This window comes from Scardinius erythrophthalmus (genome assembly GCF_964197995.2).
Source record: "Scardinius erythrophthalmus genome assembly, chromosome: 8".
NCBI classification, from domain to species: Eukaryota; Metazoa; Chordata; class Actinopteri; order Cypriniformes; family Leuciscidae; genus Scardinius; species Scardinius erythrophthalmus.
The window spans coordinates 21,896,390-21,924,258 of record NC_138228.1 but is presented as its reverse complement, the minus strand read 5'-3'; the positions used below and the strand labels follow the sequence as shown (position 1 = coordinate 21,924,258).

Here is a 27,869-nt window from a genome sequence, read left to right as displayed (position 1 = left end):
TTATACATTGTGCATGTTAAACATTTGAGAAAGGAGAATATTATCAAGTCAATCATCAGTGCTGAATCAACCAAACAAACAAGGATACATTTTTATCTCCTGACATCCCAACACACCCTCTTATGTCGCATCTATCGGTCTCTCCCTTCCTGTCCCTCGTTTTTTTCATTAACAAACTCTTCTGCTCTTTCGTTCTCACAGTCAGAGAGAGAGAGAGAGAGAGAGAGAGAGAGAGAGAGAGAGAGAGAGAGAGAGAGAGAGAGAGAGAGAGAGAGAGAGAGAGAGAGAGAGAGAGAGAGAGAGAGAGAGAGAGAGAGAAAAATGACTGTTTGTTTTTCGTGTTGCAAGTGAACATTATTCCCATGGCCATACCACTATATATAGATGGACATGAGTCCCTATGAAAAAATGCTCCGTTCCCTCTCGAGTCTTCAACTGCGGCCTGTCATTGCTATGACAACAGGGCAATAAACAAGCGGAGGAGGAGACCGCAGGAGTCCCGTATCTGTACATCAGCTCTCAATCCCACACCGCTGAGGAGGGACGGAGATTTACGGAATACAAAAGCGCAACGCTAGATGTTAATACTGTCCCTTTCACAAGGAGCACAATGTTACAACTTATAAAAGAGCTGCAACCAGCACAAAAAAACAAAACAATGTCTACAATGTGTACAAGTTGTAAATTTAGATTGTTGGGAAAGTGACGGAAAGCAGAAAGAGACAGAAAAGGAACAAATTAAATGTGGCAGTTTTTGATATGGCAACCTTGATATTCAGCTAGAAAATGTTAAAAAAAAAAAAAAAAAAAAAAAAAAAAAAAGAATTAAACAATAATAAAGTGTCAAATAAAAAAAAATAAATAAAATTAAATAAAAAAGGAACAATTAAATAGCAAAAGTTAATATATTATACATAGAATATAAAAAATTATAATATATTCACACACATATATATTGGGTGTAAACAAACTTTATCGCAATTAATCGATTTGACAGCAATATTGGACAGATCACAGTCCAAGACAATTTTGACAAAAAGGTTTCTTTTTATAGAAATGAATACTTATTCAGCAAGGATGCATTAAATTTAAAGTAAAGACATTTATAGTTTTAAAAAAGATTTATATTTCAAATAAATGCTGTTCTTTTGGATTTTCTATACATCAAACAATCCTAAAAAAATTAAATATATCACGGAATATGAAAATATGAAGTAGCGCAACTGTTTTCAACATTGATAATACAAAAAAAATATTCTTGAGCAGCAAATCAGACATGAATACATGACAGGAATACATTACATTTTAAAATAAAAAAAATATAAAACAGTTGCTTGAAATCGCAATAATATTTCACAGTATTTCTGTTTTTACTGTATTTTTGATCAAATCAATGCAGCCTTGGTGAGCAGAAGAGACTTCTTTCTGTCACAACAAAAGGAAGTGAGAGAGACAAGGTGAGAGAGCAAGAGAGATCGAGAGCCTCATGGCTCGCTGTTTTAGCCCAGTGACCTCCACTCAACCTGCCGAATGGATCCAATTACTGACCCCGTTTAGACATATATGACCTATTCTCCTTTTACACAACAAAGCAGAAACTGTAGGGCACATTAAAAAACGTGTGAACCTGTACACGGTTAAACACTAATCCTTGTGTATATTCTACTGAAATGAAACCATGCGTGCAGTTTTTTTAGACCACTGATGCAGTCCAGAATTACTTAGTGTTACTAGTTAATGAAGAAAAAAGAAAAAAAAAGTATTTCTGTTTATTTTTTACTGATGGGTCAAGGGTCACTATAGTTTACCTTTGGCCCTTGGTGAGTTAAGTCTGTTTGCCACTTGTACCTCCTCACCTCTCACACTCAGAGGTGGTAAATACCTCTACCTGTGGTAACCAACAGGGGTGAAAGGTCAAAGCTCAAGTAGGGTCAGGGGCTGCTGACTGGCCGCAAGCAGGAATGCAAACGCTGACCTGAAATCCGGCCTTCACACACATATAAGCGCAGCTCGCTGGGATTACTGGGTCAGGTGGTTGTTGCGTGCTCCAAAACAACAATCTATAGCATTATGAAAGGAGGGATTTTAGGGGACTCGTGTCACTGCGGTGAATAAAAGCAAGATCAAAAGGAGTCAACATTTCAAAGAGTCAAATTATGCCCTGCAAATGAGTCCATGTGAAAGCATTTCATTTTAGAGCCATTTCTGTGGTGCTCGAGTTTGGTTTGACAAATCAAGTGATCTTAAATGGATAATTCACTGAAAACGAAAATTCGTTGTTCCAGACCTGTATAGCTAAAACATATTTTGGTCCCCTGGGAAGAAAATTTGGTAACACTCAGTGTTGGTGTAATGCATTACTTAAGCTGCGTTCACACAACAAGCGACTTTGTCGCTCCATGTCGCCAGTGGCTGGCGGTGCGAGATGGTCCTCACTGCAGAACAAGAAATCCAGGGGGAGGAGTTGGATCCAGATCAGCATTCAGACTCGGAGTCAGAATGCTGATCTGGATCCACGGCAAGTACACGGAGACATATCATACATTATAGGACAGTTTCTGACTACTAAAATGGGCTTCTCATTCTTCTTTCCTTGGTCAGACTCGACACTGAAGAGTGACGGATCACGCGTGCCCCACTGACTTCACTCGTATTGGTTGTCGCTCCCGAAAGTCGCTCTTCATTTGCATAAAGTTAAACAGATCTCAACTTTGTCGCGTTGCCAGACACGCCCCATCCGGTCGCCAACGGTCGCTTTCGCGCGTGTCGCCGGAAATCGCCCGCTCCCCATTGAAATGAATGGTATCGTGTCGCTTGTAGTGTGAACGGGGCTTAGTATTTAAATATTGTAATTTAATTACTTTTGAAAAAAGTAATGTAAGGGATTACTCTTGAATTGTATCTATAATTTAATTAGTTACTTCTGATGTATTTGCATTATATACAATTCTATATTAAACCATAGTGGATGTAACATGAAAATTTAACGTTTAATGTTAAAATCTACATTTTTAATGTAGACTTCTCCTTTGAAATACTTTATGCAATTTTATATTATTTATTTGAAAGAATTAAAAGAGCCGTTTCCTTTGTATTGTTCAACTGGTCGAGGTTGATATGGGATTTTAAAAAAAGTAATTAGTAATAAGTAATGCAATAATTTATCTAATTAGAAGTAATTAATGACTTTTTTAGAGTAACTTACCCAACACCAATAACACTACAAACATACGATTTTATACATTAGTTAAAGTGAACAAACAATGAACAATACATCTACACCATTTGTTAATCTTAGTTAATAGTAGGTAATTTCAACATTTACTAATACATTTTTAAAATCAAAAGTTGTATCTGTTAACATTAGTTAATGCACTGTAAACTAACACGAACAAATAATGAACAATTGTACTTTTATAATCTATCATTCTCAAAGGTTGCACATTATAAAAATTAAGCCAATAACAGGGTTTCTGCAGGTTTCAGTAAGTCAAATTTAAGACCTTTTAAGACATTTTAAGACCATAAAGATTGAAATTTAAGACCTACACGACGCATTATCCAAGTTCTATCTATCTATCCAAAATCTATCTATCTATCCAAAATCTATCTATCTATCCAAAATCTATCTATCTATCTATCTATCTATCTATCTATCTATCTATCTATCTATCTATCTATCTATCTATCTATCTATCTATCTATCTATCTATCTATCTATCTATCTATCTATCTATCTATCTATCTATCTATCTATCTATCTATCTATCTATCTATCTATCTATCCAAAATCTATCTATCTATCTATCCAAAATCTATCTATCTATCTATCTATCTATCTATCTATCTATCTATCTATCTATCTATCTATCTATCTATCTATCTATCTATCTATCTATCTATCTATCTATCTATCTATCTATCTATCTATCTATCTATCTATCTATCTATCTATCTATCCAAAATCTATCTATCTATCTATCTATCTATCTATCTATCTATCTATCTATCTATCTATCTATCTATCTATCTATCTATCTATCTATCTATCTATCTATCTATCTATCCAAAATCTATCTATCTATCTATCCAAAATCTATCTATCTATCTATCCAAAATCTATCTATCTATCCAAAATCTATCTATCTATCCAAAATCTATCTATCTATCCAAAATCTATCTATCTATCTATCTATCTATCTATCTATCTATCTATCTATCTATCTATCTATCTATCTATCTATCTATCTATCTATCTATCTATCTATCTATCTATCTATCTATCTATCTATGATTATCTGATGTGTGTGTGTGAGAGAGAGGGAGAGGTAGATTTTTTTTAATAGAAAATCGTACTTTTGCATATTATACTGAAAAAACAAAATTATTGTTGATTTTAGTTGATCATAGTTGATCATAACTAGAGAGGAAATGATGAGATGATTAAAGTGACCAAAATTATCCCGGTTATCACAGAATCCTGTTCAAAAAGTACTAATACTACAGAATGAAGTCAATTCAACAAGTTTTATGTTGAAAAACAGCAAATAACAAATTGATTAGCATCAATATGCACTTGTTTACGTGAACATTAAAATACCATTAAAAGTGATGGCCAGATTTTAAAAGAGTGTCTTGCAACATGTTATCTACTAACATGTACACGTTCAAATAAAGTTTTGACAAAAAAGGTTTTATACAAAGATAAACCTCATATTTCAGCCTTTAAATAATTTTTTGAGACCCCTGCTAGAGCTCCGCTTTGTAGGCTACAACTCAATACTTTTTTGCTAGGCCTACTTTGTAATAACTTTCTGCGGCCAGCGTTTCTGTAAATGAACGAGGGTAAACACCTTTTAAGACCTGACTAAATGAAATTTAAGACCTAGGATGAAAATGTGGCCGTTTTGAAGACTTTTTAAGGCCTTAAATTTAAAGTTCAGAATTTTAGACTTTTTAAGACTTTTTAAGACCCCGCGGAAACCCTGAATAAAGAAATATTACTATAGCAAAAATACCATTGGTCTGCAAAATAAAGAAATTATTTATAATAATATTTAATTTTACAGAACAACAGTAAAATTAAAATATATTGTTTTAATTTCTTTGCTTTTAAACATTAAACCATAGAGCTTTTATTTTGGTGGTGCAGTCTCTTTTGTCGACAATAGATTTATAAATGATTCTCATAACAAATTTGGGAATGTTACATTTTCAAACGCACATTATATTTTGGAATCAAAACAGTGATTTCTGCCTAAAGGTGACACATTTGCATCCCTAGTTTATCAGTCCTGTAAACTGACTTTTGAATCCCAAAAAGAAAAGTAGGACTGAATGTGTGAATAAAAGAGCGAGGAGAGAGTGGGAAAAAAAATATTGTTGCAGTCTCTTCGCTAAATGCAACTTTGTCTTTTATGGAATGGGAACTACGAATGAGAACCAGATGTAGGCCTGACAACACAACAGGCCCGAAGGATAAAAATAGGTCGAGATAAATGGACGGGATAGTTCCTCCGATGAGGGGGAGGAAGAGGCTGCTGGTGGTGGCAGTAACTTTGCCGTTCCCATCTGGAGGCTTGGGCCAAACTCAACTAACTTCCTATTCATACACAAGATCCCGAGAAAAACATTACTAGGAATGTACAAATTCTGGATGTGATGGCTTTATGCCAATCAAAAGCTATAAAACAAGGATTCAGCTGCAGAAGAGCAAAGAAAAATGCCTATAAAAATGTCTCGTCTAAGTTGTGTTCGAGTGTCCCTTAAATTTAATGGCCAATAACCTCGTCTCCTGTTACAACTTGAAGAGCTGAATGCTGATGTCATCTAATATTCCATCTTTCTGCTGCCAGAAAAACAGTCATGTTGAACAAGTATCCGAGAAAAAGGTTAAACGGTGACAAGATCGCCATTTATTTTCATTCCCAGAGACACTAAATTTGAGATCCTATGCGACATGTACAAGAGAATGTACTTGACATTGAGCTTTCTTACACAACCCAACAGGAGACTTAACTCGCAACAAGAGTGAACACTTTAAGATGTGAAAGGGGTGAAAAAAATGGGGGGGGGGAAGCTGCTGCTGCAAAAAAAGAAAACATGTTATTGCAGCTGTGTCCGCTCCACTATTTCTGAAGAAGAAAATAATCTCTAAACTTCTCAAGAACAGACCAAGGTTGTTTTTTCAGCCCATAATAAAAAAAGTAAATAGGACCATTTTGATTTGGTGCATTATGAAAATTATTTTTAAGACAGTTAATTAATTCTGCCAATTCTCATGCAACATACAAAACACATCTCATTATCATTATTGTAATGAAAAAATAAAAACCCCAATGAAATATTACTAATACTGTGTAAGGTGTTAAAGTATTATAACTAAAATAATTGTGTAACAGTATTTTTACTGAAATACAATAAAAATTCTGTACATGTAAAAATATGCTAATCACATTGCAAAAAAATTCCTGAAATATTGTTTTTTTATAAATAAGCATGTAATAAATAAATAAATAAATAGACAGAAAGAGAGAATAAAAAACTTAAGCAACAAAAAAAAAGGAAAAAATTGGAGAACAAAACAGACTTTTCGCATTTTAATCTGAATCTGCTCAAATTTGTCAAGACACCAAATTATGCATCTCAATATCAGAATTTTCAAAAGTTGCTCTCTAATTTTTTTTTAGCTCAATTCTCTTACCGTATAAAAACTAACAAACATGCCAGATAAAGTAAATACTTCAACCAAACATAACTGAGAACTTCATTAAATCTCGTGAGATATGTAGAATCAACATTTGAGCTATAAAATCCTCCTCCGGGATGAACCCGGAGTAACTCTGAAGTTATTTGTGCTCTTGTACAGACGCACACACACACACACACACAAACCCTGTAATCCCAAACTCAGGCTTCTATTACCTGCTCTACCGGCACAGACTCCTCATTCATAGGAGGTCAATCTTGACATAATGGCATGATTTTCCCAGTGTCCTCCAGCAGTCATCTCAACTGCGCTTTTTTCTCTTTGTACGAAACATTTGTGCACTTCCTGGCTTCCGACCACCTGTCTTCTTCTGTTTCCTCTCCTGCGTTCCGAAGACTCTGGAATCAGCGGTCATTACCATTAACACAATCATCATTAGGAGGGTAATTGGGGCTATTATGATTGATGAAGGCTGATCTGCGGGTCGTGCTGAAGACGTGGGACCCCGAGAGTCCAGCCAGAGGACATATGGTTCACCTCTCTCGACATGCGCACTCACTCGCCCACACAAATGTATAAATGCGATCTGCGATTTTGCAAATCCTCATGTCCAACTCTTTTAAGCATTCTTTACACTCTTGTGTGAATCTGTAAACCTGTCAAGAACTAGTCAAGGCTATTTAAACCTCAAAATGTAAAATAAGAAAGGGGACCATTAAGATTTTACACATTATTACTATTTTTATGACAATTAATTACATCCACCTCCCAATTTTGATGCGAAATGCAAAAAAAAAACCCTCATCATAATTGTAATGCATATTATACATATACACACATATACATATACATTTACATACACACGCACATTTTTTTTTTTACAAGTGAGGGAAGTAATAATATTGGAATTTATTCTACTGAAACTGATCAGATAAGCATTGAGCACACAACCTTCAAACTACCCAATTTCCAGGCATTCATCTGACTGACTAAACCTCAGAGGAGGGGCGATCAACGAGGGGTCCTGGCCCTGGCCCAATCTCTGCCAGCCAGCCAAGCACCAAAATCCAGCTCTTTAATCGTGTGCATGTCTGATTTAGAAACATTTTTGCTGGCATTCTTTGTCTATATTAAGGTTCTAATATTGGAGAAAGAGCAGAGTCTGAAAAAGGAAAAACAAACCGAATGGCTATTTCAGGACTGTCAAACATCACTTTAAAAAGCTGCGCAAATTCAGCTCCGGACCACCCTTAACGCGTCGTGAAACTCAAACACAGATAATTATACCACAGCAACGTTAACAGTTCCTGAAGTGTTACGTTAGCCTCCAATCATGCTAAAGTTCCAAGCATGTGACGTTATTCTTGCAGTTACTCCTGCTATTATGGCCTGTTGAAAGCATACAGTATAACCAACTCATGTGAGAAGTAGTCTAAACAAAACTACTAGCTTGACGGTTATCTCATGAAATCAAACAATTAAAAGGAACGAAAGCTGATCATACATTAAACTTTATCAACATTAAAAGTGAAGCGATACCAAACAAACCTGCAAAAGTACTACATTATTACTTCCAAAACACTTCCTCCATCTTCCATTGGTCGTTCAAACAAGTAGTCTCTTCCCAAAATGGCACCATTGGTTGATAGCAATGCAGAGGACAGTCAATTAACTCTGATAAGCTCTATTTTCTCAATAGATAATGTTCAGACTATAATTATAATAATAATGATAATAAAACAATGTTTGAATGCAAACCAAGAGAAAAACCTGCCTGATTTTTGAAGTCTTTACCCTTTTCCAGAACCTTCTTCCTGGAGGCTGGACTTGAGGTCTTGTAGTCTTTCCTGCCATCACCATAGAAACGCGAAGCCCCTCTAAACCGCCTGACCGACGCCATTAAAGCCGAACAAAGAGTGAGAGAGAGAGCAGGCGCAGAAGTCTCGATCGTTCTCCTTAAAATTGGCACACAGTCTACGAGTTTGATCTTGAGATGTGCCCATGTTGTCCTGCCAAGACCGAGTCAGTATGCATGTAAATGTGTCAGTCAGAGAGGGACCGCCGCTCCGGTCCACCCACATTCTGAAGGCCCCGGAGCCTACATGCTCAGTTATGCCCTGGCCTGCTACAGTACATGTATTGTCCGTAAGGGACAGCAAGTGGGCTTGGACGCCAATGAGGAAACGCTTAAAGGACGAGGACGAGTTTCACTGTACCTCCGTCACACTCAGAATGTATCATAACTGCCATTTATTTACAGACAAATAAATATACAGTATATGCACTTCCATTCAAACGTTTGAGTTCGGTAAGATTTTCGTTTTTGATAGTCTCTTATGCTAACGAAGACTGCACGGTCATTCCATGTGAACTCAACCAGAGGTCCTCGGCTTTTCATCATTTTATTTCTGGTGAAAGAAATACATAACTGAAGAAGAAATCCAAAATATTAAATGTCATGGATGTATATTTAGCCAAATTACCGGGGGGTAAAAATGGCTTAAGCATAATGATGCTGCCATCTTTCCTAAACTTTTATTTTCGGTATCTTCATTTTAAGGGCCCAATATGGTTGAATCCCAGAGATATGGAGATCTTAAATGCAGTTCCATGAGTAAATTGTACATATTTTCAGTGGTCAAAAAACAAATGTGGGTCACTTTTTTTTTCTTTCAAAGAGGAATATCTGAAGAACAAAGAATGTATCTCGTTTCTTTTTCTGTCAGCACAATTGAATAGAATATGCCATAGACATTCTTTTTCCAAAGTTTGCGTGCCTGTAACTTTAAAAGTATTAAAGATATTCTTAATTAACTTTTCTTTTGGTGGAATCTTCATTTTTAAGGTCCTAAATGGTTAAATACCAGAGATATTGCGATGTCAAAACAGTATCATTTAGTTACAATACTGTGTATTTGAACTCTTGGTAGCTTGTATATTTATTCTTATAAATACACTTTTGAGAGCAAGTTAAGGTGCCTTAACTTGACCATTTCTTTGTATTTTTGACACTCAGAGAGGTGTGTTGTATGCAATTGTTTTGATAGAGGGAAACAAGATTCAAATTCTAGTTTCAACATTATTTATTCTTCAGACATTCCCCTTTAAAGTAAAAAATAAAACAAATTGAACATGGATCCGCACTGAGATCCCCATATCAATGGGATTGAACCATTTATGGCCTTGAAAATGAAGATTTCAAAAGAAAAGTTTGAACTAGAATCTAAAATTATATTGAGAAATCTTACAGGCATGCAAACTTTGGAAAAAGAACATTCATGGCACTCAGACATGTTGATTAAAAAACAAAAAAAAAAAAAAACAAGATACATTCTAGTCTCAACATTATTTGATCTTCAGATATTTCACTTTGAAAGGAAAAAGTATCCGCTGTGTGCAAAGTGACCCACATTTGGTTTTCGACCACTAAAAATGTGTACAACTAAACAATTTACTCATGGAACCGCATTATGATCCCCATATCTCTGGGACTGAACCATATTGGGCCTTTAAAATTAAGATACCTTAAGAAATGTTTGTTAAGAACCAGAATCTAAAAGGATATTAAGATATATTTAATACTTCTTGAGTTACAGGCATGCAAACTTGGGGCAAAACAACACAAGAAGTGCTTTTCCACTTTTTTTGAACTGTCACCATTGGCATTTAATGCAACAAAGATTGCTAAATTCAACAGATTTTTACTAATAGACCTACTAATCTTTGTGTAAAAATAAAAAGATGATGATGCCATCTTTCTAAAGTCATTTTTACCCCCCTGTAATTTGGCTCCAAATCTCACATGAGAACTGTCATTTTGACCCCCCTCTACGAAATAGTGGATTACTCAGTAAATATACATCCATGACATTTAATATTTTGACTTTCTTCTTCATTTATGTTGGCCTTTCTTCAAAAATATTAACAAAATCAAAATTTGAGTCTGGGAAGTTTCTGAAATTTGGTTGATTTGACATGGAATGATCCTGCAATGTAAATAATTCTGTGATTAAAAGCAGAATTTTCAGCATCACTCATCAATCATTCATAAACCATTCTAATATGCTGATTTGCTGCTCATTCATTTTTAAGATCAATGTTGTAAACAGTTGTGCTGATGAATATTTTTGTGGAAACCAAGATACATTTTCTTTGATGAATAGAAAGTTCAAAATAACAGCATTTATTTGGAATAAGGATCTTCCTTAACATTATAAATGTCTTTTCAGACACTTTTGATCAATTTAATGCGTCCTTGCTGAATAAAAGCTATAATTTCTCAAAATATTCTTACTGACCTCAAACTTTTGAATGGCAGATGTAAATGTAAGATGTAAATACCACCTTGTTGATGTGTAAAAATCAAGATAAATCCACATGAAATTCAAATAACCAAATAACTAAGTTATACAAGAGTCAAATTCCCAAGTTAAATCAAATTCATCTAAAACTGAAATCGATCAAGGTAAATTAACTCAGTTTCTAAAACAAAAACACTGCTCCATTCCTGAAGATTCCACAAAGACATTTGTGATTTTCTAAATAGAATTTATGCAAAAGAGGTGGTTCTTTTCCATGTTGTCCAAACTTGTGGAGAACACTGATCCAAAGTGGAAAAGAATGAAATATGGATGTCTTACCCACATCACACACACAGCTGCAGCTTTCCGGGTATATAAAAAGGGAAAAGAACCACAACATGGAGAAGATAGCGGATTGAAATACACAAAATCCAAATAGCAGTCATAAATCATGCCTTTTGTCTTTGTTCCCCAAGATGACAGACAAATATGCTTTTTTAATAACCGCACACACAGTCCAATGACAAGAAATAAATTAGACGGGCAGCAGTGATTCTTTAGAGAACCCCAGAAAGTGGAGAAACCATTCTCTCCCGCATAAGCAAACAGAACACTGTAATTACAGAGGGTGGTACCATCGTAATGAGAGACAGAGAAAGCAAAGTTATAACTGACAGAGTATAAAACACTAGGGACAAAGAAAGAAGAAAGCTGATATAATGACATAACGATAATAATTAGTAGCGCTTGTTAAAGCAAACATCACTATTATTAGTGCTTATACTTCAGATTGAGGGTTTGTTCTAAACCTCTAACCCCAAGTATGACATTTTGGCATGCTTACCATTTGTGCTTATGGACAAAAAAGATACCTTAAACCATGCAGCTTGTTGTGGAAAGCTGTTACTTTACTTAGTTACTGGATTATTTCCACCTGCTAGACAATAAATCCCACAGACCCTGAACTGAAATAAGGGCTTGAACCATATTTCGAGAACAGAATATCCAGACCAGAGTCGTGTGGGTGCAGGACTCTTTTTAAAACCACCTAAATATGACTCAGGGCACCCTAGGAATCAATGAGAACACCGTAGTAAACACCCAACACTCTAGCATCATGTATACAGGCAAAAATCACCCATGAAGTTAATCGTTTAAAATTATATTTGGTCATCTGAACAGTTAGACATCACTACAAAAGTATTGTGGGTAAAGAGTCTTTTATGATTATTAATATAATATTTTTACATTTATTTAAAAGCTATAAAAGAATTATACATTATAAAGAAATAAAAATAATTGCAATAATAATAAAACTATATATATATATATATATATATATATATATATATACACACATACTGTGTGTGTGTGTGTGTGTGTGTGTGTGTGTGTGTGTGTGTGTGTGTGTGTGTGTGTGTCTGTGTGTGTGTGTGTGTGTGTGTGTGTGTGTGTGTGTGTGTGTGTGTGTGTGTGTGTGTATATATATATATATATATATATATATATATATATATATATATATATATATATATATATATATATATATATTTGTGCTGGGCAACGATTAATCGTGATTCATCACAACCAAAATAAAAGTTCATGTTTATGTGTTTATGTGTGTGTACTGTGTATAATTATTTTGTATATATAAATACATATGCATGTATATATTTAAGAAAAATGTGTTACTTACATATAAAATACTTATGTTTATACAGTATATATATATATATATATATATATATACACACACATGCAAATATTTCTTAAATATATATATGCATATGTATGTATTTATCTAAAAAAAATATTATACACAGTACTCACACACATATTATGTAAACACAAACTTTTCTATTGGATGTGATTAACCACGATGAATGGTTGCTCAGCACTATGTATATTTTAACTAACTTTATTATTTGTTTCATATCAAATAATTTATAAAAAATTTAAATAAATAAATAAATAAACAAATAAATTAATAAATATGGAGCAATGTTTTTCAAATTTGTCGAACAACAATAAATGTGGCCAAACTTTAAGAGTGATACTCTCAGCAAACAAACACCATGGCAGTTACAATTGCCCTTTCCTTTTCTTGTTCCTCTCTCCATTTCTCTTCAAATCCATGCCTTGAGTTCATCTCAATAAATCAGTGCAATGCAGAAGGCTTACATGGAAGATAAACAAATCAACACACAAACACTGGAGCTGTGCCAGATGTACCATGGGAAAGGGTGAACTGCATCATTCTGTGACCCTGTTCTCATACTGGAGCTGTCTTACACAGCCTACCACTCATAACAAAACACACAAACACACACGACAAGCCCATTTGCTGCTTTTTAAATTTTCAAACTACTCGCACTTTGAAGTTAAAATAGCAAAATAATGCATAATAATGAACAATAAGTTAGTCTAAAAGTAGTCTAAGTCACATTAATGTGTGTCATTTTATTCATAAGAATAAAATGACAAAACTGTATTTTTGATTCTCTTCAGAGAGAGAGAGAGGTGAAAGAAAACTCTCCTTAGTCCAGATTTAGAAAAACTGAAACCATTAAAATAAAACAAAATATATTTAAAAAAAATAACCTTTTGAAGAAGAACGTAGACTTGAAAACAAGTGGCCTAATACGCAAGAGAAAACCACTAATAACAGTGTCTACAGCGGAAGCGAGCAGTGCGATGCGACAAAAGACAATATAACCCATTATAATCAGTGATGCTGTCTACACTGGATGCAATGAATACTTTTCATAGGAAGGACAATGGATTTGCAACGGTCGCTTTGTCGCGTCCAGTGTGGTGTAATTCTCAAATAACAAAGGTCTGAATTCAGGCAGTGGTTACACACAAGATTCAGAGATAAACCACCTGTTTGATTATCATGAGGCCTTGAGCATCATTTTGCTCCTGACGGAAAGCTCCTGTGTTTCTTTTACTGGAAGTAAGAGTGGATAAGTGTCGACTGAATGACAAGTGACCTCTAAAAACAGTTTCAATTCGAGAGGGGGCAACATGAGGAATTTTAAAACACTTGTAAAATAAGCGTAACACGCATTCTCGAGCGTCTATCACACTGATGCTGAAGAATTGAGTTCCAGACCTCAGTTCAGAGCAAAACAAAACTGATCAGGAGGGGGGAAAAACAAGAAAAGAAGCCTAAGATGGAGATATGGGTGGTCGGATTATAGAAATGAAGAAAAAAATACTGGTTCTGATTGGTGAGCCCTCATACTGACAAACCACCTACATCTCCAATCACTTTGACGTTTCCCAAGTTTCAACTAATCTGGTGTGAGATTTGATCCTGGCAGTATTTTACCCTCATCTGCATGACAGAACGCTTGAGTTTAACTGTAAATGCGAGCACCCTCATGCTTACAGAGACCACCAACAGTAGAAAACACCAGAAGAAGACTCATCTGATGATGGATAGGGGTTTACATCTAAATATAAGTAATAAAAATAGTAGGACCATGATTAATCAGATCATGAATGTGTAAATGCATTAAGGAAAGAACTACATACTGGGCATCAGTGCAATCCAAATCAAATCCCAATGGATAAAACCAAGTTAGAGGGAATGGAAACAACACTCCTGATAACAGATAGCAGAGGAAGTCGAGTCCAGGTCACAATGATCACCCGACACAACACAGCCCTGATGTCTCATGGGGTCGTGACCCCTGTGTGAATGCTTCTGCTCTGGTGGAATTATGGGTAGTGGTCCAAAAAGTACTGTGCATCGAAATTTGTGTGGGGGATGGGACATAATATACACATATCCTATGAAATGACTCTAATATTAAACTAAAATTACCATGAAAACTACAAATATATATAAAAATAACAAATTCAAAATATAAAAAAAACACTATACAAACAGTAGTACAATATTCCTTGAGCCCTTATAATGATTGTCCTATTCTGAAGGAAAGTATGTTATCTGTCCATTAAAGCGGCTCATCCTGTTAATGTCTCTCTCTCCCTCCTCTGAAAGCCATATGCAGACAGCTCAGGAGCTGAGGAACATTGTGGAGGGATGAAGTCATTTTTGTCATTCTTCCAGAAAAGAGATTCAGCCCTGATATCAGGTACCTTGACTGGGAGGAACAGTGGGAGTAATGGATGACAGGAAGGCTGTAAAAAAAGAAAAAAAAAAAAGAAAAGAAAAGTGATACTTGGAAATGAAAGGAGGGAGAAAATAAAGGACTAATTGAATGTAAATGAAGCGAACAAAAGAGCACAGGAAAATAGAGGAGAAGAGAAAACAGGGTCTAGTTGTTTTCCTGTTGTTTTCATTTAAACAGGCACCAGGAATGTGGCCTTCTTTTCCTTCACTACTGCAAAACGGCCATGAACACAACAGCCGGAATAGAGAAGAGGTGAAAGAAAATGTTATATATAATGGCTTTGGCAACTAAATGAAATTGAACAGGGCCAATCAACTGTTTGGTTGCACAATACACATTCTTCAAAATATCTTTTTTTGTGTGTTCAGCAGATGAAAGAAATTCATACAGGTTTGGAACAACTTGAGAGTAAATTATGACAGAATAAAAAATTTTGGGTGAACTATCCCTTTAAAATGGTTCGCAATCTTCCAGCCTGAGCTGCTAAAAAGTGTCAAAAACACCTTTGAAATCAGTCAACGGTCCTTTTAACCAGTCTTAAACCAGCTTTGCCTAGTAAAGCTGTTTTTATTCTTCAGCAGACGCATGAACACATGAATCGTTCACAATAGCAGAAAGGACAGTATAAGCAAGTTTAAGGGTGAGAAAATCTACAGACATCTCCAAGACATCCAGAAATTACATTAAAACACACTGACTCACAAGTGTCTGAGTGAAGTGAACACACAGGAAATTACTCTCGGTTAGAAGGAACGGCACAGACATGACTGTGTCCCCCCTCTGAGACAACAGTTCAATCGAAGGCAGACAGCAAACACATGCACTCATTTTAACTGAGCCTTTAATCCAGCTAAAGACACTGAGCAGCAGTTACAGCCAGAACAGCATCAAAGCTCTGACAAGTCATGCAAACACAGCACAGTCGTCTGGTGTGTGTGTGTGTGTGTGTGTGTGTGTGTGTGCGTGTGCACACTGTCTCACGCCTGGCACTTTGTTTCCAAACAGTCTCCCGAGCAGAGCGGCACATTCCAGCCTCTGCAGCTCATCAAACATATTAGTAACCACAACAACTTCCTGTTTCTGTTCCCCAGCTTCCTGTCTGCGCAGGATCACTCGGCACAGGCGCTGATAAAGGAGCAGAGACACACACACTAAAACTGTGTCCCTACCCTTCCTGCTAAAAAACACAAACACACACACCTCTTAAACCAGTTAAGACCTGCAGACCAGCTTATGCTGAAGTCATAGAGCTATTAAATAAATGTTGATAGCCAATCAGATTACATGAGATCATATTAAGATCTTTTGACTGCAGACTTTTTTTTTGGCAAACAGAGTACAGTTTGAGACTGTGTTGAGATCTCTTCTGAAACAAGCAAGCCTTTTCCATCAGTTGTATTTGAAATATAAAATTGTGTTTACAGGCACTTACAATGGAAATCAATGGGGAAAGGCACTGCACTGGAAGCAACATTACAATATGCACTGATTTAAAAATATAGCCTCAAAAAACATGTGTTAACATAAAACTAGTTTGATAGAATCGCTTACTTTATGCAATGTTATATCCAATCCTTCAACTTCAATGTCACGAAAATTACTATTTGCATGGAGTAAACTCCAGCCAATGGTATTACACCATTAATGCATAACCAGATGCTCATACAACTAGAAAGATAGTCTAATCTCAAAAATGGACAATTTAGATGACTTAAGGATTTTTTACTCAATAATTAAATTCAAGTGCTTTACAAAAACACACACTTCACATGTCTCCTTATAAACCCTCTAAAATACCTCATAGTGCATTAATGTTAATATTTTTGTTTTTTAAAACTTAACCAAGGAAAAAGAAAACTTTTTCAGTTTATTCAAGAGCATCAGAAACTTACTTTGATTTTTTTTTGTCAGTATGACTTTATCAACACAAACACTCACACATTTGTGATATACATGGGGGTTATTTAGCAGGCTGTGCTTTTTGTTACGTTATTTTATCTCAGATCTTTTGCTTGTCTTTGTACAGCTGAGCACAATGTGTTCACCCTCCTCTATCCGTTTCACATTACCGCAGCATTGAGACATCTTCACAGGTTACTCACAAAGAGCTCCATCTGAGGGCGTTTTCCCATCCACAGCCTGTCCACATGTGTTTTTCCTTCTTTCTTCAGGGGTGTGTTTACAGATTCTGATCATCACAACCTCAGGGAATACTTGGCTAACCCGTCTCACACAGACAAGCTCTCTCTACACACACACACACTGCAGCCCCTGTAATAAACACCCTGTGTTTATGTTCTGAAGCACTCCAAGCCTCAATATTCATTAACCCACTAGTGTCAGATGTCCGTACTCTCCTCTTTCGCTGAAGAACAAGTACAGTGATGGAGTCAAGATAATTACCACAACCTCAACTTTTACCTAACAACAACCATTATACTGTGGTTAGTGATTACATGATAACCCAAATCACAGAAAATAACTCCAAACATATGGAAATAACAACTTATAAGTTTACTTTAAATAAACTGAAAGAAAATGCAATCCATTTGCCCCCCAAAAATATTTGGACACTTTGAATGCCAGAGATTGAATGTCACTGAATTAAATGACTACATACATACCAAACTTAGTGGCATTTCTTAGAAGGAAAGATAAGCATTTGCTTGGATATTTAGTTATATAATGCAATGACACTCTTCCATATTTAACTGTGGCTTAAGTGTACAAATACTTTGTGAGCCCTCTATATTCATATACAAATGGCATGTGCTGCAGACAAAATCTTTTTGGACACTGTTCAAAAATGATGGAGAAAAAACATGAAAGAAACATCAAACAGCCCTATATATGTCATAAAGCAGGCATTAGTCTCTGGAAATGTGCCTGGAGCTTAAGAGGAGGAACATTTAGCTCTTATTTACACTTTGTGTTATCATTAGCCGCAATACGAATGTGTGTGTGCGTGAGTGCCTGAGAACAGAGTGAAAAGCGTGTGCAAGTCTCCAAGCCTCTGTCAATGATGGACTCAAATTAGACTGCATAATCCCGACTGAATGAAAAGGCCATACAAACATTTCCCCACTGTGCACTTCATAATGACCCTTGCAAGAAATAAAAAAGATTAAAAAAAAGAAAAAGGAATTTGGGAGCTATAGAGGCCAACAGAATGTTACTCAAACTCATCCCTTTATATAATCATCCAATATCAGGCCGCTCCAAACACGGCCCTAAGTGGACCACAATACTGAAAGGACAAGCTGGCACAGATGAAATCTCAGGAAAATACAGCACCATAAAAGGTGGACTGAGGAAAACTATGACCAAACCCAGTGTCTAAGACAGACCAACCGTGCTACAGAGGGCTTACCAAGTCATACAGAGAAATAATTCATCACTAAGAGTTTGCAAGACTTCGGAAAACATCACAACCCTCGGCCATACACTACCAAGCACAACACTCTTAAATATGATGTATTTGAATGGCATTTCTCCCTAAGGTCAGTTTGGTAACACAAGCCTTTTTTGAAGGTTAATTTCAGCTGTTTTAACCTTCAATAGAACAGATAAAACATTACATAAATACATAAGAGGGTAAAGCATTCCTTTCAAAATATGTGTAGAATGCCAGAATATTATGACTTTTCATAGAGTCAAGGAAACAAAGGAATTTGCAGCAGACAGAGCAGAGGGAGAAACACACACACAGAGATGCACACACAGTGCACAAACACACTGCAGGCACTGGACCAAAACGAAGGTAGGCTAAGTAAAAGAACAACAACATGATTCCAGAAGAACCTGCAGGGGGGAAAAATATGCCCTTCATATTTCTAAGAAACATCATTCGGCTCTTTTCATCAAAGTCAGGAACAGTAAATTCAGCTACACAGCCTGCACTACAACCTGAGGTAACAACGTGTCAAACAGTACACAAATAAATACATGATTTTGCACACACATGCCCACTCAAGCCAAAGGCCTTCAAATTTTCATCCAAGTTCTCTTCAGACTGAGTGATATATGAGTTTTATCCTTAATCTAACTCAGCCCAACACACCAGAATAAAGGTCTCATAAAATGAAAAACTATGCAAAAACACATTGACTAGCTTTGCTCACAAGATATACATTTCATCAGTTAGAAACAATTAGAAAGTAAAAAAAAAAAACTACTTCCAATCAACCATCTTTGCTGTGTTTTTATAGATATACACATCTGCAAGAACGTACGTCATAACTCGCCATAAACAAACAATTAAAAGACATTTAAATACCCAAAATAGAGAACAGAACATCACTCACCACTCTTGGTTTGGCCTTCAGAGGGACAGTGGAAAGTTCCTCACTGGACTTCCTCTCCAGTTTTGGCTCAGTGGTGGGATCTAAAGGTGTGGAAGTAGTGCCCTCCAGAATAACCCCACCAGTTGCTGCTGAGGTCTCCGCAGGGGACTCTGGAGAGTTCAGGGCCAAGATGTATTGCTCAGTTACGTCCTCCAATGATGGGGTGTCCTCCCCCGGGACTATTTTGTTGGGCGGTAAAGACTCCTGGCTAGACCTCTGGAGATCCTGGGATACGTGGGCATGTGAAGGAATGATAGGCACAAATGTGGCAGGTTCACTGGCATGACGCACATGTTTGGGTCTGACCTTTGAGGTTGGAAGCTGGGGGAGGATGGATGTGGAGGACTGCTCTTCGCCTTGTTCATCTAACTGATCCCCGTCATCACAAGACACCTGATGGGTAAAGCGGTTTGTGCGTTTTTTGGGGCTTCTGCGAGTGATGCGAGGAGACAAAACCTGAGCTAGCTTAGGATCAAAAGGAAAGGAGGTCTCCCCTGCTGCTTTTGTTTCTCCATTATGACCAAGGTGGGAGGGCAAAACATGCTCAGACTGAGAACGAGACCTTCTGGTTGGACAATAAAGTTGTCGTTGTTCACTGTTCAGTGCCCATAGCTCATCTCTTTGCTCAGATAAGATAGGCTCACTGCTAGAAGGTGGTATGGATTGTTCTTGTTCACTAATTGGCTCGCTGGGATGCTTTTGAAATTCTAGGGCTGTATCCGCCAAGTCTCCACGTCTACTGGGGTCGCTAAAGCTCTTTTTCTTCACAGCCTTGCCATTTGCTTTCTCATCAATAAGATTGTCCATTGCACCAGGTTCACAAACAATGCTCTGAATCACAGTACTGTAATCTTTCAGGCTGTCACTACACACGGAAAGGTCACTGGCGGCACTGCCTGTATATTCAGAAAGGTCTGCGGCAGAGGACTCCACACCACCCACCTTGGAGTTTAGAGAGAGTGAACCGAGCAGGTTGCTGTCCATGGAGAAGCTCTTTCCGCCATCCTCTGCAACTGAACAACGTCTATGAGGCATGGGATCACTCAAGGAGCGGTATGCAGACTCACCGTTCGACTCTCCGTTACTGCCATTGCTGGACTCTGAACCATTGTTTCCAGCTGAGGAAAATTTCCTTCGCCTGCGAATAGCGCTAGGAGTAGATGGAGCCTCTAAGGCCCCCTGGTTTACATTTTTACAGCTGCTAATGTCTCCTCCTGTGGCTACTCCCTCATGCTCTGTCCTAACAGACGGAACCTGAGATGAAAGAGATTCCTCTGGTGTTGTATCAGGCGACTGCTCTTCGTACAACCCTGACTGATTCCAAATGGTGAGAGTCTGACCCAGCAAGTCTTTACTGCAGGGCAGCCCCCCATATGAGCCAACCTCTGGCTCTGTGACAATTCCTTCATCTGTCAGGCTAGATTCATGACCAGAGAGTTCATCCAATGACTTATCACAGAACATGTTCTCCTCTGAATTTCCCTTCTGTAAACATTTTTCACTTTTTCCATCAGCCTCCCCTTCCTTACACCCAGTAAAAACAGGGTGTTCAAGTCTCTTCACCTCCTGTTTTGCCTTATTTTCTTTTACAGTGTCTATTTTAGTGTCACTGCTTTTTGTCTTGAAATGGTCTTCTTCCTCATCATCATCATCCTTACTTTCACTCATTTGACAAATGTCTCTTATTACTTGTCTGGCTTCCTGTACGTAGCGATCTTGTAGAGGGGTCGGCATTGCTTCTTCGTAACCATAGGTACTTCTGCAGTCATCACTCTCCACCTCCCTGTCAGCAATCACCACCTGCTCACCACTGGGTTCAGAGTCTAGCCGCTGCTCGGAAGAACTCCTCAAACTTGGCCCGCTACAATATTGCTGTCCTACTGGCTTCTCAGAGTAAGTGAACGACTTTGCCCTCCTCAAAGTAGCAGTGAGATCCTTCAGTGAAGGGCGTCCATGGTGCGGCCGATTTGTCCTGGAGCCCATTCTGTACACAGATGCGCCTTGATCAGAGTTCAGATTGTCCTCATCATCTTGTCCTTTTTTTCTCATTCTTAACTCAGACAGATCAGTCTTAAGGTAGCTAAGAAGGGACAGAGTTTCTGAGGCAATGTCAGGGTTGGACATAGAGATCCTGTTCCTGTCTTTCTCATTATTCAAGGAGTGGCAGAATACTCTGTTTTCTGAACTGCCTGTTTTACAGTCTGCTGGGATCAGGCTGGGCACAAGCTTAGGGCGAACTCGAACTGAGGCACGAGAAAAGTTATCTCCATGTCCAAAACTAGGTGAGCGGTACATAGTGGCATTGCCATGGTATGTTTTACTCAGAACCGCTAATGATGCCCTGCTGAAGCTGTGGATGTTGGCTGGCTTATCCTCCTCTTTTAATGTCTCTGTGCTAGAATACCTGCTACTATTTTTTGACCCCAACGGACTGGATATAAATGAGGGTATGGTGACTTTTGAAACCCGTGACACCTGAGGAACAGGGCTAGTTCCGACTGACCCCTCAAAATTTCTATATAGGTGCCTAAAACTGTCCTTAGTCATATGAGACCGTTGAGATGGATTGTCTCGTGCCCATGACATGCCAGAATAACAACCTCTAGAACGGAAACCCTCAATCCTGCGGCCCACCGTCTGAGAATCATACGGCTCCATCATTACAGGCTGGTTGTCGCTGTCATCTGACTCCTCATTGTCCCTGCTGCAACTGCTTTTCTTCTTTTTCCGTAGCGAGCGCCGTCTTACGTCCCTGTTGTGTTGAGTTAGTGCTGCAGGGCTGTCCTCCTCACTGCCTGAGGACCTTCCTCTCAATTTTGCCCTAGTGCCATCCTTGTTTTGAGGGAAGTTACCGACTGTCCATCCACTTAACTCCTCGTCTTCTTCTCCAGAGCTCAGTCTTCCCCGAGCACCGGCTAGTTCTACGGAGGGCCCTGTCTGTGGTTGGGAAGAGTTATGCGTGGAATGTGAGCTATCCGGTGGCTGTGGCTGCTCTGCCCTCTGTCTCTGTTCCTGCAGCTGCCAACGGTAAGACCTGAGGGGCAAAGCAGTCGTTCTACTGTGTGGTGGGGGAGCAGGTGTAGTATCACAATTCAAAAACTCACAAGAAATGCTTTTAGCACTTAAATTATGGAAGTCAGGGATTGAATAGTCCACATACAATGCACTGCTGTCATGATGAGAGCTGTTTGTGTCTTGCCAGGCTCCCCTTGGCTGGTGGGGGAACTGTTTGTCACTTTTGTCTGGAGTTGAAATGCCCTCTTTAGCATCAAAATGCTGGAGGTGTTGACAGGCAGATTTCAAGTCATCAGCATCTGAAGTTGACCTATGTTGTTTTCTGCGTCCATCGCCAAATAGTTCTCTAATCTTAGTAACGCTTGGCCAGTTTGCATCAACATGAATAGTCTCTCCATAGGAAGGGTGATAGCCACGACGAGATTTGCATGTTGGGCTCCCTAAGACAAAAAACATTGTGTTTTTAACGCACAGTATGATAGTTTAAATGCGTTTACATGTATTCATCAAGCAGCCATTCAAATGCAGAAAAATCACTGGCAATCTGTAATATAACAGTCAACGATATACAGTACACAACACAAAGTTTTAAGTACAAACCAGATCAGTACTTAAGTTTGAGCAGACGTGTTATAGTAAGTGTCTTTGTTTATGGTTGACGATATGTTAATCCCTAATGGGCAAAATAAGAACCAATGACTTCAAAACAATGTATCTTACCTGTATTTGTGCCACCCACAGTCTTCCTGAGCCTGTGTTTATCTGCTCTGTCCGAATCCGATTCTGACACTGACTCTTGAGCAGAGCAACATTTGTTACTGTCTTTGAGTTTCTCTTTCACAGACTCCGAAAACTCCTTGGATAAGCAGCCACTCTCGTTCAAAGACGAATCGTCGGCACTTATTGTGTTTTTAACGCTTCCAGTGTTGACTAATGAGCTCTGTGTCCCGGCTGTGCTCAAACTGAACTTCTCAGAGAGCTCACGAACCGATGGATATATTCCATGAGACGCTTTCTTGAGGTCTGCGGTTGAGAGGCTGGCCGCTGAGATTTTGGAAACTTTTCTGGATACAGAAACAGCGTGCGTCGCTTGTGATGGCTGCGCGCTGTGCTCTACAGCGTCTGGGGGAAGGGCACCGCACCTATCCAAGTCCTCTCCAAATGATCTGCGCTTCTTTGCGCTCCAGCTATCCAACTTTTTGAAAGAGACGCTTCTACAGACAGGCGCTTTTCTCTCGCTTTCCCTTTCAGCCATTGCGATGCCTGTCCTCCCACTTGTCCTTCTTGCTTTCTCTCAGTTCATTGATAAATAGTCCGCACTTCTCTTTCCCTTCTTTATCCGTGGTTGCCTTTACCCCCCTGAAAACAACTTACAATGCCCCCATTAACCACAAAAGTTGCTTGGCAGTGTTTTCCGGAGAGGAGGACAAAAAAAAAAAAAAAAAAAAAAAACCTTCAGGAACAACAGATGAGATTGTTTACGAAAACAGAGTTATATCCCAAGACCTTTGCGCATGTTTGCCTCCCTTAGTGTCCATACATGCATTTGGAAAGAGCTCAAAGTTTGAGCAAAAAATTCCCAAGTGTTTCAGCCCAATAAACACTAGAGAAACGCTTGAATAATGTACTTTTTCCAAGGTAAATCCCATTTCTTTGGCCGACTGTCTTTCTTCATACGCATCCTTTATTTTAAGCTTGACTAAGTGCGCTCAGCCTTTTTTAGGCACAATTAAGGGTTTCCGTGACTTGTGGCTTTTTACATGCAGATAGTTGCTTGGATTGGGGGCGGGACTAAAACATGAGGTCGGGGTTAGAGAGAGAGACCCCTGGGGAAAATGAGGGGGGATCCAGCTTTTCCTCTTTCTGATGTGAGAGAGAAGATAATGCTGACATTAGGCTTCAGTTCGTAAATGCACAGTGGGAAACTGTTGAACAAATGATCATCTTCAGTTTCTTTGCTCAGCTTTGGGGAGGCTGAGACAGATACATCTAGTTATTGTCTTTTTCACCAAAAGCTCTGTTTGTAAGCAGAACTAGCTTTACAGTAAAAACTTTTACAGTCCTTTGTTTCGAAGGGTTCTTTTCTCTCTCCCTCTCTCTCTCTTTCTTTTTCGTCTATCCTGCCTTTTATTTGCATGACTAGAGTGCACTCTAGTGGCCACATTCTTGTTTACACAATTGCCTGAATGAATGTCATTGCTTAAAGGGATAGTTTACCCAAAAATGAAAATTCTGTCATGATGTTCCAAACCTGTATGAATTTCTTTCTTCTGTTGAACACAAAATAAGATATTTAGAAGAATATGGGTAATCAAACAGTTGATGGGCCCCATAGTTTGGAAAACAATACTATGGAAGTAAATGGGGCTCATCAACTGTTTGTTTACTGACATTCTTCAACATATCCTCTTTTGTGTTCAGCATAAGACATAAATTCATACAGGTTACACCCTTACAACTTAAGGGTGAGTAAATGATGACATCAATTTCATTTTTGGGTGAACTATCCCTTTAAGATAATAAACATTTTTGACACTTTTGTCAATTAAATTTATTTCACAAATCAAAATTTCACATAACATGTTTCAATAACAAATTCATTCAGAAAGACCTCATGAATAACAATTTACAACATTTAGGACATATATTTGAATAGCTTAATTTAATATGATACTTTACACCTTGAGATTACCAAATTATTTAGAGAAATAGTGTTTGATATGTATAAATCAAAAACAAACATTAATTGTGAGACATTTTATTTGCACATTGACAACAAGCATTCAATAACTACTGTACTTACTTGAAAAATATATTGTATTCATATACTGCAATATAGACACAGATGTAATGACTTTGCTTTAAGTACATTTGGATAACAGCAACATATGTATTCATCATTATATGGACAGAGATGAATTTTGCCCCAAAGTTGCATATTCATTTCATTACTTTAAATTCTTTCTCTCTGTAAATGCTCAAATAATGCTTGGCCATTTACTGAAGCAGGAAGCAAAAGACCAGTTTAATGTGCAAACATCACATCTGCTTTATTAACAAAAATTTTTTCATAGGTAATCTATACCACATATACTGGTCCTTCATAATGCCTGAGACGCAAAAGCTTGTTGCTTCAAAGTAAGCTGAAGTTGCACATTAGTTAACTATGTAGCACTAGCCTATATGTTAAAAATAGCATACAATACTACTATCTCTGCACTATTATGTAGTGTATGCAAATTGTTTTTATGCATGGAATATACATGATCTGCTACATTTGCGAAAATACTGTGTATAACCAGAGCATACTGTGCTAACGTATCCAAAATTCCCTACTTGACCTTCCACTTCAAGTATGATGAACCTGAAATAATATCAGCTAGTCATTTCTTTACTCATTATTTGATTGGACTAGCACTTTTTTTCAGGATTAAAAATGCTAAATAATATATGTATTTTTTATTTTTATTTAATGATAACTGAATGCCACTTGATGAATCAAATATGCAACATGGAAATGTCATGTATAGGATACTTCTGTTTGAAATGTTTATCACCGCAAATTAATGCATAATGTTTCACAAACAATTCAAATGAAACCACAGGATATAGTATACAGTGATTGCAGTGTAGTATGCAGTATGTTAGTATTCCACTCCGAACATAAAACAAACTATTTTATTTAGCTTCGTATTCGTGCACATTGAAGGAAAAGTTTCTTATTTGCCCATCAGATATATACAGTAGATTGAACAGACAAGACAAAATTCATAATTCATAAAAAATAAAATCACATACATAATACTGGCCAAATGACTGAAACACATTCAAATATACTGTGTTGGTGCATTGCTTTTTTCTTGATGGTATTTGTAAGGTTTTGTAGATTTTGGTCAAGCTGAAGTTTCAAATAAAACTTGTCTATATCTGTGATTAAACTGCCCTGTTCATGAAAACACAATGCCAGAACAGCAGCACAGCTCTGTTCCTGAATCAGGCACTGTTCATATGTTGTCGTTAACACTATAGATCCCTCTCTTGTAGGACAAGACGTCACTTCATAAGGATGTTGAGCTGTACAACGTGTTATTAAACCATCAAACATCTGATAATGACTTTCCGTTAGATAATGTGCAGCAGATGTAGTATGGTAAACAGATGGTGTTATTCTTTCCATTCCAAATGCTTATATTCATCTCTATATCTCATCCATAATTACCCATATCACTGTTTCAAAAGAGATATATATATTTTAAGTCTCTTATATTCACCAAGGCTGCATTTATTTGACCAAAATACAGTGAAAACTTAAAAAAGTAATCTTTTTTTCCCCCTGTAATGTCAAAGCTGAATTCTCAGCATCATTACTCCAGTCTTCAGTGTCACATGATCCTTCAGAAATCATTCTAATATGCTGATTTGCTGCTCAAGAAACATTTCTTATATTGATCAATGTTGAAAACAGTTGTGCTGCTTCATATATTTTTTTATATAAACACACACACACACACACACACACACACACACACACACACACACACACACACGCACATACACGTCATAAAACAGAATTATATATTACAAAAATATATAAATAAAACTTCTTAATATGAATAAAGAATGTGTGATTTCCTTTTCTTTCATAAAAAAAAAAAAAGTTCATACTTTCACCACTAATGCAACTTCATTAAAAACATTTTTTTTTTAATTTGCACTCTAAATCCCCTTGGATTAGAAACATTTCTTATTTCTCAGCTCTATTAGTCTTATGTCAGCAATTGTATCTTTTCTTATTTCCTATTGCCATCATAACATGTTAATAAAATGCACCGCCTTTTCAATTGCTAAGGAGAGATCAGCTGATATTGACTGGATCAGCCAAACTAGTCCTCTCATTCAGCTGCCATTCACAGGGTTCAAATACAGCTCACAGCTCCACTAGTCATCTGCCATGCTTTGGTGGGCTGTTCTCTAACTCAAAGCAAATGCAAATGCCCATAGGGTGATGCACGATAGTTTCAATCTTCATAAATGATTTTTTGTAACACTGAATCGATCAAAAGGGTCACTTCCTTCAGCAATTACATAATACTTTCACAGCAGAGATCCTAAATGCTTTGTACGTTTATAAAAAAAAAATTTCTTTCGACATCCACACAACCTACTAAGTATCTTAACGCAAGACACCACTGGTAAATATGTGCAATTTTTTTTTTAACTAATAGATATCACCATACTCCCCCTGGTAATTAATCACACTACATACAGATATGACATTTTCCATTACAAGTTTTCTGAAATGTTGTTTAAATATGCAAATATTTAAGATGCCTTATTTTTTTTTTTTTTTATGCAC

The 27,869-nt window shown here is 37.4% G+C and overlaps 1 protein-coding gene across 2 annotated transcripts in view; it reads right to left on the bottom strand.

Moving 5' to 3' along the window:
- arhgef17 (Rho guanine nucleotide exchange factor (GEF) 17) overlaps positions 1-24,240 on the bottom strand; it is a 100,862-nt gene extending 76,622 nt beyond the window's left edge. For both annotated transcript variants that reach the window (XM_081372097.1, XM_081372098.1), the window contains exons 1-2: positions 23,234-24,240; positions 19,460-22,953 (exon numbers count right to left, since the gene is read on the bottom strand). In XM_081372097.1, coding sequence (XP_081228223.1) covers positions 19,460-22,953; positions 23,234-23,768 — 4,029 coding nt within the window. In that variant the 5' untranslated portion in view covers positions 23,769-24,240. The remainder of the gene's footprint in view (positions 1-19,459; positions 22,954-23,233) is intronic.
- Positions 24,241-27,869: the final 3,629 nt, after the last annotated feature.